Source organism: Mus pahari, chromosome 7 (genome assembly GCF_900095145.1).
Source record: "Mus pahari chromosome 7, PAHARI_EIJ_v1.1, whole genome shotgun sequence".
NCBI lineage: Eukaryota > Metazoa > Chordata > Mammalia > Rodentia > Muridae > Mus > Mus pahari.
This window is the reverse complement of record NC_034596.1, coordinates 30187645-30205045: the sequence shown is the minus strand read 5'-3', so window position 1 is coordinate 30205045 and position 17401 is coordinate 30187645. Positions and strand designations below refer to the sequence as shown.

The following is a 17401-nucleotide window of genomic DNA, read 5'->3' as shown; positions in this document are numbered from 1 at the left end:
AGATGATTTACAAAGTGGACAACATAGGTCTTAGAACTCAGGAAGACACCAAAACCTGGGGATTTGGGTAAAGAAAATACTGAAGAGTGCTTAAAGAAAAAGAAACCAGAATGAATGACTAAATCAAAAGAAATAACTGTTTAAAGGAAGTGGTGACTACAATCTCCCAAAGACGCAACAATAAAAGATGAACATGGCTATAAGATTATTCAATGGTTGATATTCCAGAATAAATCACATAATTTATCTCTTTTGTGGTATTCTTATCAGTGAAAAATCAGAAACTGCTCACAAATTTTCCAACTCTGCATCTGTTCACTGAGCAATCCTCAAGACAGTGAATTGGTTACTGAACAAAATGCTCAAATTTTCAGGTACATTTGGGGAAACTGGAAAGGACACCTACAGATTTAGGAATTTAAATACATACATATGTACATACATACATACATACATACATGGGCAGTGGTGGCACAAGTCCTGAATCCCAGCATTTGGAAAGCAGAGGCAGGTGGATCTCTGAGTTCTAGACCAGTCTAGTCTATGGATTAAATTCCAGGACAGCTAGAACTTCACAGAGAAACCCTGCCTTGAAAAACAAACAAACAGTGTGGGTCCCTTACATTATATAAGGAATTACTTCAAGGAAAGAGCCAGGCTTTTACAAGTTTAAATATGGTAAGAAGCAGAAGTGCCCATCTGACCTACTTCCAAGGAACCACTAAGGACCTCTGCAAAATGATTTTAACATTATAGATGCGAGTGTTTGAATTCTAGACAGGAATAAACTCCAGAGCACAAAGGAAGGGGATGTCCTTAAGACAAAGGGCTTTATTTAATTGTATTAAATTGCTGAAACTTTACTTAATTGTGTTTGAAACCACAGAAGGAAAAAAGCAAGCATGGTTTTAAGTTCAGTTTAAGCTCAAAGGCTGGACATTTATTAAAACACACACACACACACACACACACACACACATTTCAGGATTTTGAAACATGGCTAAATTTAAATTTCAATTAAGACACAAAGATGAGATGCATCAGGCAGAAACTCTACGAATCCACCACAACCCAACTCTGAAAACATCACTAGTCTTGACAAGATATAAAGTATCTATTGAAAAGATATAAAATATTCAACAGTCAGGGAAAACACCATAATTTAAATTTGTTTGATCCTTTAAGTCACTCTTGTGAGGCAAATTAAAAAAAAAATCTGTTCCTACTGTATGCAGAATACTGCTTTTAACCCTGTGGAATAGAAAAAGAGGTTCCTATGCTTGGCTTGGCAGCCTTTGATCCCTGCAGTTGGTAGACAGAGGCAGGTGTATCTCTATGAGTTCAAGGCTAGACTGATCTACATAGTGAGTTCCAGAACAGTCAGGGTTTCGTAGAGTAACCCTGTCTCAAAAAAACGGGATAGGGGGTGGGGAAGGGGGAGGGGGGCAAGGCCTCGGAAGCAATTAAGTGATAAATGCAAACACTTTTAATAGATGAAAGAACTTGGTGTCAACTAAGGAAAAGATGAGATGATTAAGGCCTAATACTTTTAGCAATCTAAATTTTGTTCTGCCTCTCAGATTGACCATTAATACAACTGAACTTGACTTTCAAGCGTACTATACTATAGAAAGGTATACTGTTAACTTACTTGGGACAATTTCTCTTCAAACTACCAGTAATCCTGACTTCAGTATTCGACATGTATGGATAACAGAGGCACCTGCATAGCCCAAGAACTGAACACGGAAATTTCCAACTCTACTTTTTGCATCCTCCATCCCTTTCCTTAAGCAGCGAGCGGTCTGTCACCCAGGGTGAGTTCACACTTCTGGGCACGGACAGTACAATCTTTGGTCAGGAACTGGGCAGCAGCAGCAGCGGCTATCAGCCCCGACCACGTCGTGCAGGAACTACAGAGATGTCCTGGGAGCATCAGGATCCAGTGCAAACCCCAGCAACTAGACACCAGGTGTTTTCCCCCCAAGACACCCACGGGAAGAGAAGAACACGTCCCCCGTGAAACGGGGGAACCAGGACAATCCCGGACGCCAGGGGGCCGGGCGGAGGGGAGTGGCCAAGTCCAGACCGGAAAACTTTGTGCAAAGCGACCGGTAGGGTTCTCGGACTCTGCGCAAGGCAGGGCGACCCCGGCCAGGCCACCGTCCGACGCCTTACCGTCCTGCAGGATCGCCTGCACGGTCGCCGCTACTGCTGCGGAACCCGAAGCCCCACGGCCTGCCACGGAAACTGTGCCGTCTCCACCTTCCATGTCGGCAAGTGCCAGGTTGATGACGTCTTGCAATCGGCCCGCCCTCCAGGTGACGCAGAATCAAGGCGCCGCCGCACCTGCCCGGCCCGGGGTGCGTTTGGGGACCAAAGTACTACATACCCTAAATGCAAGGAAAGACGGGTCGCCGCCCGGGCCTTCTCCCATTCCGCTCCAGACGCAGCCACCGCGCCGATCTCCAACGCAAGTATTGGGCCTGAGAACGCCGGCCTCCGGCCTGGGGAAGAGGCTCTTGGGAGCGTCACGGCCCTCCTCGCCAGCACGTGGGAGCTTAGGGCTGCTCAGCCTTACCTCGTCCCCGCCTGGAGTGGCAAGCCCAGGCAGCAGGCGGTATATCCTGGGCAAGAATAGTTATTAAGCTCTGCCCTTAAAAATAGAAACGTTTAAATATTCGTAGCTATTTAGTGAGCTGGTCTGGAGCTACGCTGCATTTTGCATTCCCTTAACATCGCCTCAGAAGATTTTTTTTCCCTCCTGTGTTTGATAGGGTCGGTAGCGAGAGGCAGCCTGCCTAGAATTGCATTAGATTTCAGTGTGCATAGTTGACGAAATTACTTTGTTTGTAATAAGCATCCACGACGAATAACATTATCTGAGTTACAGGATAATTTTCTTTCCTTAGCTTTCTTATTTTTCACACAAAAAGATTGACCTTAGTCTACGTATTAATATGCAATAAAGTTTTTAACGCCCACTGTACATACCAGCACAAGTTTTCAAAAAGAAAAATTCACCAATACTTTAAAAAGAATTCTAAATGTAGAAACACAGTTTACCAAAATATTATGCCCGGTGCTGCATACTTTGGAGAACTTTAATACAAAATATTGATACCTTCTTTCCATAAGTCCGGAGAGCTATTTTGATCTTGGGTGTGACTTAAGCATCTTGATTCTTAAAAGCTTCTGCATCCTAATTTACTATCAAGATTGAAGGCGATAGCTTATTCAAGAAATTCATACTGAAGGAGACTTTGTCATTTAGTCTGGCCACAAGAATGAGTAAGAGCAAAATCATGCTTTAGAAAGTCAGTCATGACGCCATTGTCACTCACCACCTCCTAGTGTGTACCAGTTCTGTAATGTTTAAGATTCTTCCCTCTGTAATAGTCTCTTAGTGGTTTATAGTAACTCCGTGTTTAGTCCTCATATCAACATAGCCCATCTCCGACTCAGCTTACTTATGGTCCCATTTCCTCTGGAAAGTGTTGACACTTCCAAAGATGTCTTGCAAGCTTGGCCTTGTTTTCATTTAGCTTACTGCCAAACGTTAAAGACTGAATTTTGAACAACTAGCCTTTTATAGAGTTAGCTTTTATCTGGCTATAGATTACAGAGGCCAAAATGGAATAAAAAAAAAACAACAACAACAAAAAAAAAAGCTATGAAGTCAAAAGCTTTAAATACATCATGAAAAATATTAAACAATTTTATCACTTGTACTTTGGGCATAAAAGTTATTTACGGAGCACTTACTTGGTAATAACTGAATATTTTCACCGGTAATAAATTTAAATTATTTAAAATAAAGTTTTTTCTGCCTTCTGATTCACAAAAAAAAAAAGTAAAATAAAAGTATCAGAGTTTCTTTTTTTAAGTTGTATATGTATGTATGTAGATGAATGTATGTGTGTGCTACAAGTCCCCTCAGAGGCCAGAGGTGTAAAAAAAAAGGATCCCCTGAAACTGAGCACAGAAGTGCCATGGTCCTCCCAACCTGGGTGCTAGAAACTGAACTCGGATCCTCTGCAAGAATAGTCCATACCCTTAACCACTGAGCCATCTCTCCAGCCCCAGAATACCAGGATTTGCTTTGAAATACAAGTTTCTATTTCTGCCACCTAACTTTCCTAAATAGACTTTTTTTTTTTTTTTTCGGATTGTCTATCATACAAAGTATTGTATGGGAAGCAATTCAAGTCAGATCCCTTGGTTTATCATGAAAGTAAAATGCATGAAATTGAAAACGAATCTGAAGTTGGGCATGAAGGCACACCAGGGTAATCCCGGCACTGTCAAGGCTAACTTAGCAACTATCTAAGCTAGCCTGCATGTATACCAAGATCCTGTCTCAAAAAATAAGCAAAAAAATAACAACCAAATCATAATATGACACACTACAGGGAAAACCTAGTGGTTTTCCATATCTTCTTTGAAAACTATCCTGTGCAGTTTTTCACATTTATAGATCCCGTAAGTAGAGGCAGAATTTGGGAAGATCTTCTTTTTTTGATAAAGGGGAAAGAAACTCAAATTATTTCTGAGTACACAAGCTCATGAAAGATGAAATTACAAGAATAATAGTTTTGGTGTTTTTTGTTTGTTTTGCAATACTGAAATTTAAACTCAGGCTCTGCCATGTGCAGCGAGCATCCCCCCATACAACAGCTATGTGACCAGCCCAGTGATGCGGATTCCAAATACTGAAATGCATAATTCTCTTTGCAGACTGTCTTTTTCAGATTTGAAACCAACCTGTACACATGCGGAGTGACTCCACACCAGCCACAATATGTCAAGAAAGAAAAAAAGACCTGATAGAAATGTTTCGTTCTGGACAGCTGGTAAAAGTCTGTGCCCCGATGGTTCGATATTCAAAGTAAGGATTGTTAAATGATTAATAAGCCAATATTTAGTTTCCCTTAGATGTACCTAATTTTGTACATTTTTCACCACAAGTAGTATGGTCACTCACCTGCAAAGGCTTTTCAAACCCCTAGCTTTGGAATCGTGGTTTAGAATTGGATCCTAGTGCTGACACTCAGCTGGTATATTTGTGACCTTAAGTAGATAATTTCTCCATGCTTTTTTTTTTTTCTCCCAGAGAGTCTTACGTATCTCAGGCTACCTAAAACCTACTATGGGGCTGAAGGCCTAATCCTTCTCCCTCCATATCCCAAGTGCTGGGATTACAGGTATATGTCATCATGACTAGCTTAGTTAATGCTGGGATCAAACCCAGAGCCTCATGGGTGTTAGGCAAGCACTGTACCAAGTGAGCTACATCCCTAGCCCAATATCTACACAAAGGATAATGTGTTAGGATACATTAGGTATTAAATAGATATAAATGTACATGTGCAGATTTTTATGGGAATGTGTATCTTGGGCTATATATTTAGACTTTATCTCCAAAAAAGACAAAACCAATAAATAAACATATTTCCCTTATAATCATTTTTAACTGTCAAGGTTTATGTATCTATGCAGCATTGAGTGTCTGATTTTTTTTTTTTAAAACTGAAGCTCTGGGCCCATTGAGCAATAATTATTCATGCCTCACACCTCCAACCCCTAGGAACTATTATTTTGCTTCTTTCCCTAGGAATTTGACTATTCTAGATGCCTGATGTGGTTGAGACTTGTCTTTCTGAGAATAGCTAATTTCCCTTAGTATTTTGAAAACTGTTTCAAGATCCATTCACATAGTGCCATATGCCAGCCTTTCCTTCCTTGTGTAAGAGTAAATAGATAGTCTATTAGGTGTACATACTACATTCGTTTCTCTTTTCATTGGTTGGTAAGCATTTGGATTGCTTCCACCTTTTGGCTATTTCAAGTAATACTACTATGGACACAGGTATTTAACTATCTTAGGCCATTTCAGTTTTGGTGGGGCTGTGTAGTCAAGTGGACCCCATGTTGAGCCTGCATTGTCAGGAGGAAGAGTGCTCTTTTCCATTGAGGCTGCACCTTGCCTACTCCCCTGCTGCACACAAGGGTTCCAGTTCTTCCCACCTTTGACAATATTTTTCATCTTACTCTGCTTTTTACTCACTGTACCCATTCTACTGGGTGACAAGTAGAATCCTCTGTGATTGGCTTTGCATTCCTTAGTGACTAATGATGTTGAATGTCTTTTTGCTTCCTGGCTATTTCTCTGTGTTCACTATAGAAATGTTTATTGAGATGCTCGGCCCGTTTTTGGCTTGGTTTTGAGGTTTTTTCATTTGTTTCTTGTGGACTATTGAGGGGTCTGCATATTCCAGATGCTACTCCTATGTGGCTTGCCAGTGTTTCCTCCCGGTGTGGAACTTGCCCTTTCATCTTCTTAATGGAACTGAATAAAGCATAGTATTTATATTTGTGTAGATTGTGTTTTAGATGTAAAGTATTTTTTTAAAAAAAAATTTTTTTTTGTTTTGTATGTGCCTGCCTGTTTGACTCTCTGTCTGTCTGATTGACTGACTGTGGAAGAGGGCGTAAGGGGGACATATGTGCTACTTATTTCATTCTCTCATATGGAGGTCAGAGATGAACGTACATGTCAGTTCTAGGGCTCTGGGTTGAGTTGTCAGGCTTACTTAGCAAGCACTTTTACCCACTGAGCCATCCACCCCACTAGAATTGTGTTTTTAATTTTATATATGTAAGTTCATTAAGAGTTTTTTTTTTTTAAACATAGATAAATTATTTTTACACTGAGCTTGTGTCTTACAAACTTGTTGAGCTCACTTATAAAGTTCTATAAATGTCTTGGGATTGTCCACATGAACAATCATGTCATCTATAAAACTGGACAATCTTTTTCATGCTTTACTGTGCTGGCTAAAAGTGCTCACTATGTTGACAAGGGTGAGAGCAGACATCCAATTATTTTCCTTCTTCTTTGTTTTGTTTTATTTTGTTTTGGAGGGGGGACAAGGTTTCTCTGTGTAGCCCTGTCTGTCGTGGAACTCACTCTGTAGACCATGCTGGCCTCAACTCAGAGATCTGCCTGCCTCTACCTCCCAAGTGCTGGGATTAAAGGTGTGTGTCACCACTACCCAGCCCACATAGGATTTCTTATGAATGGTCTTCATCAAATGAAGGAAGCTCCCTAAAGTTCTGCCTTTCTAAGTCTTTTGAATATTGTATAAGAATATTTTGTCTGATGCTATTTTTATATCAGTTGATGCAGCCATCATTTTTACATTCATTAGCATGTTCTTTCGTATGTAATAGAGTATACTGGCTGGTTTTGTATATTGGAGCTTCTGATACAATCAGCGATTCTGACACTGCTCCATCAGAGAGAAAAGAAAGGCATCACCTCATCACTCCCAGCTTACCTCTTGATTCTCAGTTTGCCTTCCATTTCCACCTGGGAGATGGCAGTTCCTTGTTAGTGTGGACAGAGGTGAGAGTCCTAGTTCCCTTTGGGACAGGTGGCCTCACGAGCTGCAGGGTAGGGCTAAAGTCCTGGCTTTGTACTAGGCCTCCCTTTACAAGACATCCAGCAAGGAAGGAGAAGGTGCCCTGGTACTGTTCTTGCTATGGAGTACCATACACATGGAACTATGCACTCTCCATGTGATCTCCACTGATAGCAGAAGAGAAGGCAGTCTCAGTAGCCAGTAGGATGAAGGCTGCACATACCTCTCAAGCCTAATTGAACACTGTCACCATGAGATGTTAGGGGACCTTGGAAGAGTGAGTCACTCCCCATCCAACCTTTTCTAACAGAGATGAGGACATAGCTTTTTATATAGTGCTGATTATTAAAGTTTTCAGTTTTTTGGAAGCTTCTTATTTCCTGATCCTTTATAAGAGTGAAAATTTATGTGGGGCACTTTTTTTCTTCATTCACTGCAGATTCCAAGTGGCCAACTACTTCAGCCCCAAGTCTACAGTATTTAAAGCAAGAAAGGAAATTCATGGAACTTTCCATCTTTAGTCTGTTGGGATGCAAGGCTCCCTTCCTCTCTCTTTGGGACGTCCCTGTAATTGTTTTATAAATAATATTAAGGTTTTTAGCTAGTTGTAGTGACCTTTAACTCTTAAGACTCAGGAGGCAGAGCCAAACAGCTCTCTGAGAGTTCTGGGCCTATCTCAAAACTGTAAGTTTGAGGGGTTGTAGTCTTACGTAGTAGGTAGACTAGGTCGAAGTACATCTCTTTCATCTAAGCAAGAGCTCTTCCAATAAGTACTCAATAGTTAACGAAATTGTACCTGCAAATGTGTGTGATTCAAGTGTTTTCTGAATTCATGATTAAAGCTCTATATTCTTGCAGGTTAGCTTTTAGAACATTAGTAAGAAAGTACTCTTGTGACCTGTGTTACACACCAATGATAATTGCTGCTGATTTTGTCAGATCTATAAAAGCCAGAGACAGTGAATTTACCACAAATCAAGGTATGTAAAACCGATAATTTGCTGACTTTGTTTAATTAGGTGCAACATAATTCAGAGGTTATATTTTATAATCCTTTAGATTTTTAAGTGTCTTTAGTATTTTAAAAATCACAAAAGAAAATATCTTTTACCCTGTCAGTAATCTATTAAAATATAAAGTCAGCCATTCTTAAAGCCACCATCCTTTCTATCCTCGCTTATTAGAATAAGTCCCTATCTTTTCTCATTACGACTCTCTTCTCATAGCCCAAGATGACTCGTCTAAGATGCATATTTGAGCATGCCCCTTCCCTGCTCACAGTCCTTCTCGGAACTCCCATTGCCTAAAATAATGGCTTCAGTATGATTCCCAGGGCAGAGGTGACTTCATTATTGGAAACTTTGGGGGAATAATAGTTTCCAGGCTCTACTTTAGGCCTGCTGCATTAGAAACTCTATGAAAAGCCATCTAAGTTCTCTGGTCTTGCTAACAGTTGAGAATCACTAGTCTAGAGGCTAGAATTCCAGCACCTGAGGCAAATGAGCAAAGTCCTTCATTGATCCAGCCACGAATACATCTGCAATCTTGCTTTCCATAAGGTTCTTGAGTTTGAACATGCCTTGTTCTTGAACTTACCTACCTAGGATATCATTCCCAGTCATGTGTATCCCCAACACACACATGCATGCACATGCACACACACATACACATTCTTCTCATATATGTGTGTGTGTGTATATATATATATACACATATATACATATCTATAGCACACACCCACTCTCACCCTCTGTCTATCTCTTAAGTCTCACACAAACACATGCACACATACACATGGACATATACACTACACACACACATTCTCTCTCTCTCTCTCTCTCTCTCTCCCCATACACACACACACACACACACACACACACACATTCCTATTCAAAGGAACCTTTCTTGATCAGTGTATACTCATATCTTCACTCAAAAGCACAGGTTTTTTTTTATTGTACTGCTGTATTATTGTTTTCTTGTTACAACCCCATCTCTCTCACTAAATTACAGGTTCCCAGAAGGCATGAGCTATAGAAATACCTTGAGTGTTTAGCTGCTAACAGTGTTGAAAATATATTAGATCAGTAAGTGTTTGTTAAAGTAGGATTCTGTAACTAGGGTACCAACTGAGAAATGCGCCCTACATGCCAATGAAGAAAATCTCATCAATCCCCAAAACAGTGAATTGCTGTAGAAATCTATAATCACTACAAAAGAGGTAATGTCCAGAAATGTACCTTTTATAAACATCCAGGGAATTTTATAGAAAATCTTCAAAAAAAGCCTTTGAAATATTAAACTGCGAGCTGTGAGATGGCTCAGTGGGTAAGAATATGAACATTGACTGCTCTTCCGAAGGTCCTGAGTTCAAATTCCGGCAACCACATGGTGGCTCACAATCGTCTGTAATGAGATCTGACACTCTCTTCTGGTGTGTCTGAAAACAGCCACAGTGTACTTACATATAATAATAAAGAAACCTTAGGGCTGGAGCAAGCAGAGATACTGAGTTCAATTCCCAGCAACCACTTGATGGCTCACAACCATCTGTACAGCTACAGTGTACTCATACATAAAATAAATAAATAAATCTTTTTTTTAAAAAAAAAAAGGAAGAAATATTAAACTATGTCTTTCCAGAATATATCACTATGCAAAGATGAGAAAAATATATTAAGACTGAGGAAAGTCAATACATTTGGCTATCCTAAATTTTAAACTTTTCCGTGCAAGTATAAAACTGTTAAGATCAAAAGAAGTAAATATGTGTGTGTGTGTGTGTGTGTGTGTGTGTGTGTGTGTGTGTGTGCAGCTGATAGACAATAAGGCTAATTAATTTCTTACAAAATCAAAAACAGCAAGGTGTGGTAGAAAATACCTTTAATCTCAGCATTTGGAATGCTGGTCCAGGCAAATCTCTGAGATTTAAAGCAAGTCTGGTCTACATAATAAATTCCAGTACACAGATGTGTTCATCTGTGGCAGAATATGCCACGAAATAGCATCTGAATACACTTCCCAGATCATGAAGAAGAGCAGAAAGGAAAGCAGTATGTGTAGAATGCTCACATTCACCTCCATGTAACGTGGTATGCAATCATTCTGGAATACAATACTAATCCCACCTTTAAGAAAGAGGGGCTCTGTGTTAGGAGCATCGGAATTTTGTAAATTATGTACTGCTTGATTTTGATTTTTGTCCTGTAAATGCTTCTTTTCTATGAATTTTAATATCAGACTTTTTTTTTTTTTTTTGAAACAGGTGATTGCCCATTGATTGTTCAGTTTGCTGCTAATGATGCAAGACTTTTATCTGATGCTGCTCTGATAGTCTGCCCCTATGCAAATGGAATAGATATTAACTGTGGTTGCCCTCAGAGGTAAAGGTCAAAGAAATTAGAGCTTTCAAGTAGATTAGAAGGGAAAAAATGATGGGAACATGATAAAACGTCTTTCTAATTTTCTAGAAGTTAAAAAGGACAACCTGAGTTCTCCCCTGAAGTCCACATGACAGAAGGAGAGAAGCTTCTCCACTGAAGTGTCCTCTGACCTCTGCATGCACACTATTACCCCACACACATACACAGCGCACGTATATTAATATTAATTAATTAACTTCTAAAGGAAAGATTAGAGTTAAAGCACTGTGGTTCTAAATAATTAAAAAGAAAAAGAAAGAAAAGGTTAAAGAACATAACTCCAAAAGTCTTTTATATTGACTGAAATGATTTATAGATTTGACTATTTTTTTTTTCTTCCTTGTCATTAGCTATCATTTGTTTGGGGGCTTGGGGGTTTTCTGTTTTGGGTGAGGTGCTCAGTTGTGATAAACACTATGACCAAAAGCAGCTTGGGCAGGAAAGGGTTTCTTTCAGTTTGTAACTCCAGAGTCACACTTCAGCACTGAGGGAAGACAGGGACTGTACCTGGAAGCAGGAACAGAGGCAGACCATGGAGGATCATTACTTACTGACTTCCTTTTTGCCTTTAACCATTACTTTTCTATTGCCATTCAAAACACCATGACCAAGGCAATTAATAAAAGACAGAGTTTATTAGAGACTTATGGGTTCAGAAGGTAAATCTATGACCAGCATGGCAGCAAGCAGGTAGACATAGAGTTAAAACAGAAGCTGAGTGCTACCAACTTGACACACAACCTTTGGGCAAAGAGAACTAATTGGGAATGGTATACACTCTTGAAACCTCAGGCCTACCACCAGTGGCACACCTTCAACAAGGCTATTCCTCCTAATCCTTCCCAAATAGTTGCACCAACTAGGCAACTAAGCATTAGAGTGTATGAAGCAACTGGGGCCATTTTCATTGAAACCATTTGTCACACCCCTGCCTATCCATATCATAATGCAAAATGCATTTAGTCCAACTTCAAAAGTCCCCATAGTCTATCACAGTCTCAACACTATTTAAAAGTTACAATTCTCTTCTGAGACTCAAGGCAGTCTCTTAATTGTGACCTACTGTTAAATCATAAATCAAGTTACATATTTCAAACATACAATGGCTCAGCATATACATTACCATTTTACAAAGGAGAAAGGGGGACAGTGAGAAAATACTGGACCAAAGCAGTCTGAAATGCAGCAGGACAAACTCTAAATTCTATAGATCTATATCCAGTATCAGAGGACTTAGATGGCCTCCCTTGCAGCTTTGCTGACTGCAATACTCTTCTCTTTTTTTGGACTGGTTCTACTCCATGTATGCAGCTTTCCTTGACAGACCTCCTATATCTTCAGCTCTGTACAGACTTCAGTTGTACAACCTCACACAATGGCCTCTCAGGGTCTCCATTGAAGGACTCCCCTGCTAGGTGCCTGCCTCAGTAGCTCTCCTTAACTATGGAGGAAGGTTCCACAATACTCTTTCTCTCATATTCTTCATGGCACTGAGGTCAGAAGCACATGGCTGAAGTTGCCAAGTTCTGGGGCTCCCTTTAGGTGGAATCTGGCCCCCTTCTTGAAGTACATCTGTATAATCTTTGAACTGCATTTGTTTTTTAAGTACAGAAAATTCCTAAGACCTTTCCCTTTTACAAGGTACAGGCTTAGCTGGGTGAGGTCTCCCAGTGAGGGCACCAGTTCCTTCCTTCTATCTGGTATCTCTCCCTTTCCTTATGTCTTTTCAGCACAAGCCTTTACTCCAACAATAAAATCCCTGGTGCTCTTTTTCTCCTCAAAGTGTACCCTTTGCATTTCTTTTTGCCCTGCTTGCTCTTTCATTGTAGATCTACATAAGAGTTATCTAATGACTAAGGTGTCTTTGAAAAACAGACTGCATTGAAATCTACTCTGCCAACACTTTTCAGTTTAGCCTCAGGCACATTCTTAGGACAAAGACAAAAAACAGCCACATTCTTGGCCAAAATATCACAAGAATTGTTTTCTCACCCAGTTATTAACAGTGTTCCCTTCTAAAACCTTGACCTCCAGTATCCATATTGCTCTTAGAGCTGTTTTATTCCAGGCTCCTACTAGAATGGCCGGTTAAGCTCCACTTACAGCAAACTTTCTACTACTCTTCTAGTCCAAAGCCTTCCACACTCTTCCAAACACCAGCATGATCAGGGCTTTCACTGCAATACCCCATTTCTTGATACCAACTTCTAATTTAGTTTTCTGTTTCTGTGACAAAACACCATGAGTAAGGCAACATAAAAGAGTTTGTTGAGGGCTTATAATTTTAGCAGATGAGTCCATGTGGCTGGGATCATGGCTGCAGATGTGTAAGCCTGGTGCTGGAACAGTAAGACTTACATCTCATCCATCAGCACAAGGCAGAAAAAGCAAACTGGAAACAGAGTGGGGTCTCTAAACCTCAAAGCCTACCTCCAGTGGCATGCCTCCTCCAATAAGGCCATAGTTCCTAATCCTTCCCAAACAGGTCCACCATTGAGGACCAAGCACAGCCCTCAGTAGCCTGAGTCTTTGCATATCAATCACTGAACAAGAAAATGTACCACAGAGATGCCCTCAGACCCATCTGATGGAGGCAGTTTCTCAATTGGTGTTCCCTGTTCCCAGATGACTAGTTTCTGTCAAGTTCATATACTGAGCAAGCACACTCTGTGTGGTTCTGCCTTCAACCTCATGCATAACTAGTTATTTAATAAGAATCTAATGTTTACAGCAATCCCTGAAATGTGTTTTTACTGCCATGTCAGATATACTTTCTAAAAGCTATTTTACTTACCTTACTATAGTGATCTTTCCGTTTCTGTATCACAGCTACTTGATTGGGTTTAAGTAACTGAGTTGGAATGGGATGGACTTAGTAACTACTGTTTATTAAGGCACTGTACTAGGTAATCTGCCAGTAGCCAGAATATGCCCCCCAAAATAAATCCAAGTGTTTTAAATGCAGCATAAACCAAATCAGAGTAGACATTTATATACTCATTAGGAGAATTAGATAAGCTGTTTAGTGGTGTTAGAATGCTGAGAGCCAAAAATATCTTTCTACTGTTGAGACTGATTAAAAACCTCTTGTTATGTACAATAAACATCAAATTTGGAATTTTAAAAATTTGAAGTAATTGCAATTAATATGAACACCTAAATCTGTTTTGGTTGAATGGATTCTAATTTAATGCTCTCCTTGGCTAGTGAGAAACTATTTCCTAGGACTTTCTGGTCTAGGTGAGTGATTTTTTTGTTGTTTTCATGAAAGAATTTAGAAATGTTGATGTATGAATTGTATTTAGCACCAGTCTACCCAACTAAGCTAAGCAGCTGGCTGTAGATCTGGGAATTGTAAATGTCTACTTCACTCCAGATCATAAGATAGGGGAAAGTTACTACACTACAGTGCATTTAGAACTTTGTCTTCCCTTTCATGTGGTTACAATCTACCTTCTGTGCTTGCTTTCTCAAGGTGGGCAATGGCAGACGGTTATGGAGCTTGCCTGATCAACAAGCCAGAGCTCGTTCATGATATGGTGAGACAAGTGAAAAATCGGGTGGAAAGCCCAAGGTTTTCAGTTTCCATTAAGATAAGGTAAACACAACACTCTAGTCTACTGACAAGTTAATATATTACTTGGAAGTTTAAAATGTTCCTTTTGCCTAATGATGTGGGAGTGTCTATCCTAAATAAATTAGAAGCTGATATGTGGAAATATTGAAAGATGTTTGTCTAGCAAGCAAACATAAACCCCATTCTTAAATTATGATCCAGATGAACCATGACCTCTTTTTATTTCTTAACAGCAAGTAATAGGTTTCTAGTTAGAAGACTCCACCAAACCCTCAACTTTCTCCAAATGCTAATGCTAATGCTCAGAAATATCCCTGGTCCCAACAGGAAATAGATTTACACTAAGATGTAACAATTACAGGAAAAAAACAAGAAGATTCCAGCTTGGGAGGCTTGCCCACCATGTACTAGGATAACCCCTTTGTGTTCATCTGTGGCAGTAGGCAGATGACTCTTAATTTCTCAAAGCCAAAAGTAAAAGCAGTGGGGAAAGAAAAAGACATTTCTATTTGTTTCCAATAGTCAAGTAACTAAAGCCAAGGTCTTGAATGGGAACAATCACAGAACAAAATCTTATTAACAGTGGCATGAAGTGATGATAAATACAGCAGATGAAGTGTCTTAATTAATGTTGCATTAAAATCTGTGTGCTATACACAGCTGCAATTTTGAAATTATAGGATCCATGATGACCTGTCAAGAACCATAGATCTATGCCGGAAGGCTGAAGCAACAGGAGTGTCCTGGATTACAGTCCATGGAAGGACAGTTGAAGAAAGACACCAGCCAGTCCACTATGATGCCATTAAAATGATAAAGGAAAATGTGTCTATACCCATAATTGCTAATGGAGACATAAGAAGCTTAAAAGAAGCAGAAAATGTGTGGCAGATGACTGGGACAGATGGTAAGAAATAAACACTGGGATCTTTTTATCATTTAATAAGGATGAAAAAGTGAAGATGGGGAAGTAATCTGATTTCCTGTCTAACATCGAGCCATATTATTATAATGCCGTCAGCTCTTTTCCTTAGAAACAGTAGACCCTTTTAGAAGCAATGGCAGCATTTTGTTGCTACTGTCATATCTCTTGACCAGCAAATCATCTAAGGAAGGTCTGTTTATTTTTTTGTTTCCTTTTATCTTTAAAAGGCACCTAGAACACCAAAATAGAGAAGAGAGTTAATGAGCTTGGATGGACAAAGGAGCCTTAGAACTGCCAAGTAGTTTCTATACCCCATAGTAACTGTTGCTAGACAGGAGCAAATAGATTCTACAAACAATAAGGCCAGTGAATTAATGGAGATGTCCTTTAAAAAATAGTTAAATACAACTGGTTTATCAGTAATACCAGAATCAATGTATTTCTTATTGTATTACATTAATTTGTAATTAATTATCAGTTAATTTGTATTCTGAAATCTCAAAATAATACTTTTTGTTAAGTACTCTTGCATTAAGTTTGAACTAATAACCATGGATTCTTAGTTTATGAGCAGATATGTTTTGCTTTAATTTGCAGGTGTGATGGTTGCAAGAGGACTTTTAGCAAACCCAGCTATGTTTGCTGGATATGAAGAAACCCCACTGAAATGTATCTGGGACTGGGTTGACATCTCTCTTGAACTTGGAACTCCTTTTATGTGTTTCCATCAGCATCTAATGTACATGATGGAAAAGATAACGTCAAGGCAGGAGAAGAGAGTATTTAATGCTTTGTCAAGCACATCAGCAGTCCTGGATTACCTTATGGACCATTATGGTGATGAGTCACTTTCTAAGTCATTGTAGTATGTACTTTTTACCTACATGGAACCATATAAGGTTACGTCCTCGTATTTCTTTTAAGTCTATGGCTTTTAACGTCAGTACAACAGCAGTCACTGGAGCCAGACATCACAGCACATGTCTTTTATCCAGCCACTCAGAAAGCTAAAGGAAGAGGTTTGGAAATTCTAGGCCAGCAAAACTTTATCTGAAAGAATAAATGGAACTTTTCCATAACTAAAAACTCAAACCTGGGACTGTAGAGATGGCTCACCACTTAAAGCCTTGGCTGCTCTTCCACAGGACCTGAACTCCAGTTCCAGGGGATTCAACACGCTTTTCAGGTCTCCTTAGGCACCAGCTAAGCACATAGTGTACACACAGCTATGCAGGCAAAGCATTCATACATGTAAAACTAACAAGAATAACAACAAAAATCTGCCCCGTACTCCATCCTCACGGATTCAGTAGATTGTGAGCAGACCCAGAAGTTTTAAAGAACTCCGGAGTTTTGAACATCCAATAGTCCCAGATCAAATATTGAAAAACTCTGCTTCTAATCTTTATGGATGTGAGGGATGGATGGGTATGGAAGTTTTACTAAAGGTATTCTGTTTTTAAGTGTTTTAAATAAAACTTTTCTAATAGCAAGAAGGTGTGACTTGCCTGTAAGTTAACAAGAAGTACATGTTAATTTTTTGAAAGTTCACAGGTAGTAGAACAAATGTCCACATCCATATAAATGAAAAAGAACAAGAAATTCTGGATAGACTTATACTCAGAGTGTACATTAACATTTTAAATGTAAAGTCAACTGGTACGTTCCTAATTGAATATATACTTGAAGGTATTTAAGTTGTGTCTAACTGAATTTAGTTGCATGTGATGTCAGTGGTAATTTAAAAGTAAGATTAGGGACAACAAAAAGGTGCAGTGGGTAAAGGTATTGCCTTAGCCAAGCCTCACAGCCTGAGTTTGATCCCTTGACCCATGTTGTAGAAGAAGAGAATCATTTCCTCAAAGTTGTCTTCAGGCCTCCACACATTCACCATGTACATAAATAATTTTTTTTAAAGATTGTGTGGAGCTCTTTGAATAACAGCAAATTTAGTTCTTTTGAAACTTTCTAGATTATTAGGTTACTAAAGAGCTTACCAGAGTACTTTGTTCTACCAAGATGAAAGTGTTGGTTGAGAATCCTTTCCAACCAC

General features: G+C 39.4%; 2 protein-coding genes across 3 annotated transcripts in view; one reads left to right on the top strand and one right to left on the bottom strand.

The window, feature by feature from the left end:
* The window catches only part of Cog5 (component of oligomeric golgi complex 5), a 287917-nt gene extending 285616 nt beyond the window's left edge, over positions 1 to 2301 (bottom strand). Inside the window, exon 1 of the mRNA XM_021202362.2 lies at positions 2179 to 2301. Within this exon, the coding sequence (XP_021058021.1) occupies positions 2179 to 2272 (94 nt within the window). The 5' untranslated portion in view covers positions 2273 to 2301. The remainder of the gene's footprint in view (positions 1 to 2178) is intronic.
* A 22-nt stretch (positions 2302 to 2323) lies between these two features.
* Dus4l (dihydrouridine synthase 4 like) lies at positions 2324 to 16836 on the top strand. Of its 2 annotated transcripts, none has more exons than XM_021202444.2 (7): positions 2324 to 2473; positions 4738 to 4888; positions 8283 to 8404; positions 10690 to 10807; positions 14322 to 14444; positions 15104 to 15330; positions 15946 to 16836. In XM_021202444.2, exons 2-7 carry the CDS (start codon positions 4773 to 4775, stop codon positions 16212 to 16214), a joined length of 975 nt encoding a protein of 324 aa, XP_021058103.1. In that variant the 5' UTR covers positions 2324 to 2473; positions 4738 to 4772; the 3' UTR covers positions 16215 to 16836. The 2 variants fall into 2 exon arrangements, with proteins under 2 accessions (XP_021058103.1, XP_029396667.1); XM_029540807.1 differs by lacking the exon at positions 2324 to 2473 and adding an exon at positions 2498 to 2620 and having other exon boundaries at positions 15946 to 16818.
* Positions 16837 to 17401: the final 565 nt, after the last annotated feature.

What these genes read in the sequence shown, in the direction of transcription:
- Dus4l (XM_021202444.2), top strand. Translation starts at nt 4,773, where the DNA reads ATGCGGAGTGACTCCACACCAGCCACAATATGTCAAGAAAGAAAAAAA. An exon ending in CCGATGGTTCGATATTCAAA is followed by an intron (nt 4,889 to 8,282) that starts GTAAGGATTGTT and finishes ATATTCTTGCAG; the next exon opens with GTTAGCTTTTAGAACATTAG. An exon ending in TCAGTTTCCATTAAGATAAG is followed by an intron (nt 14,445 to 15,103) that starts GTAAACACAACA and finishes TTGAAATTATAG; the next exon opens with GATCCATGATGACCTGTCAA.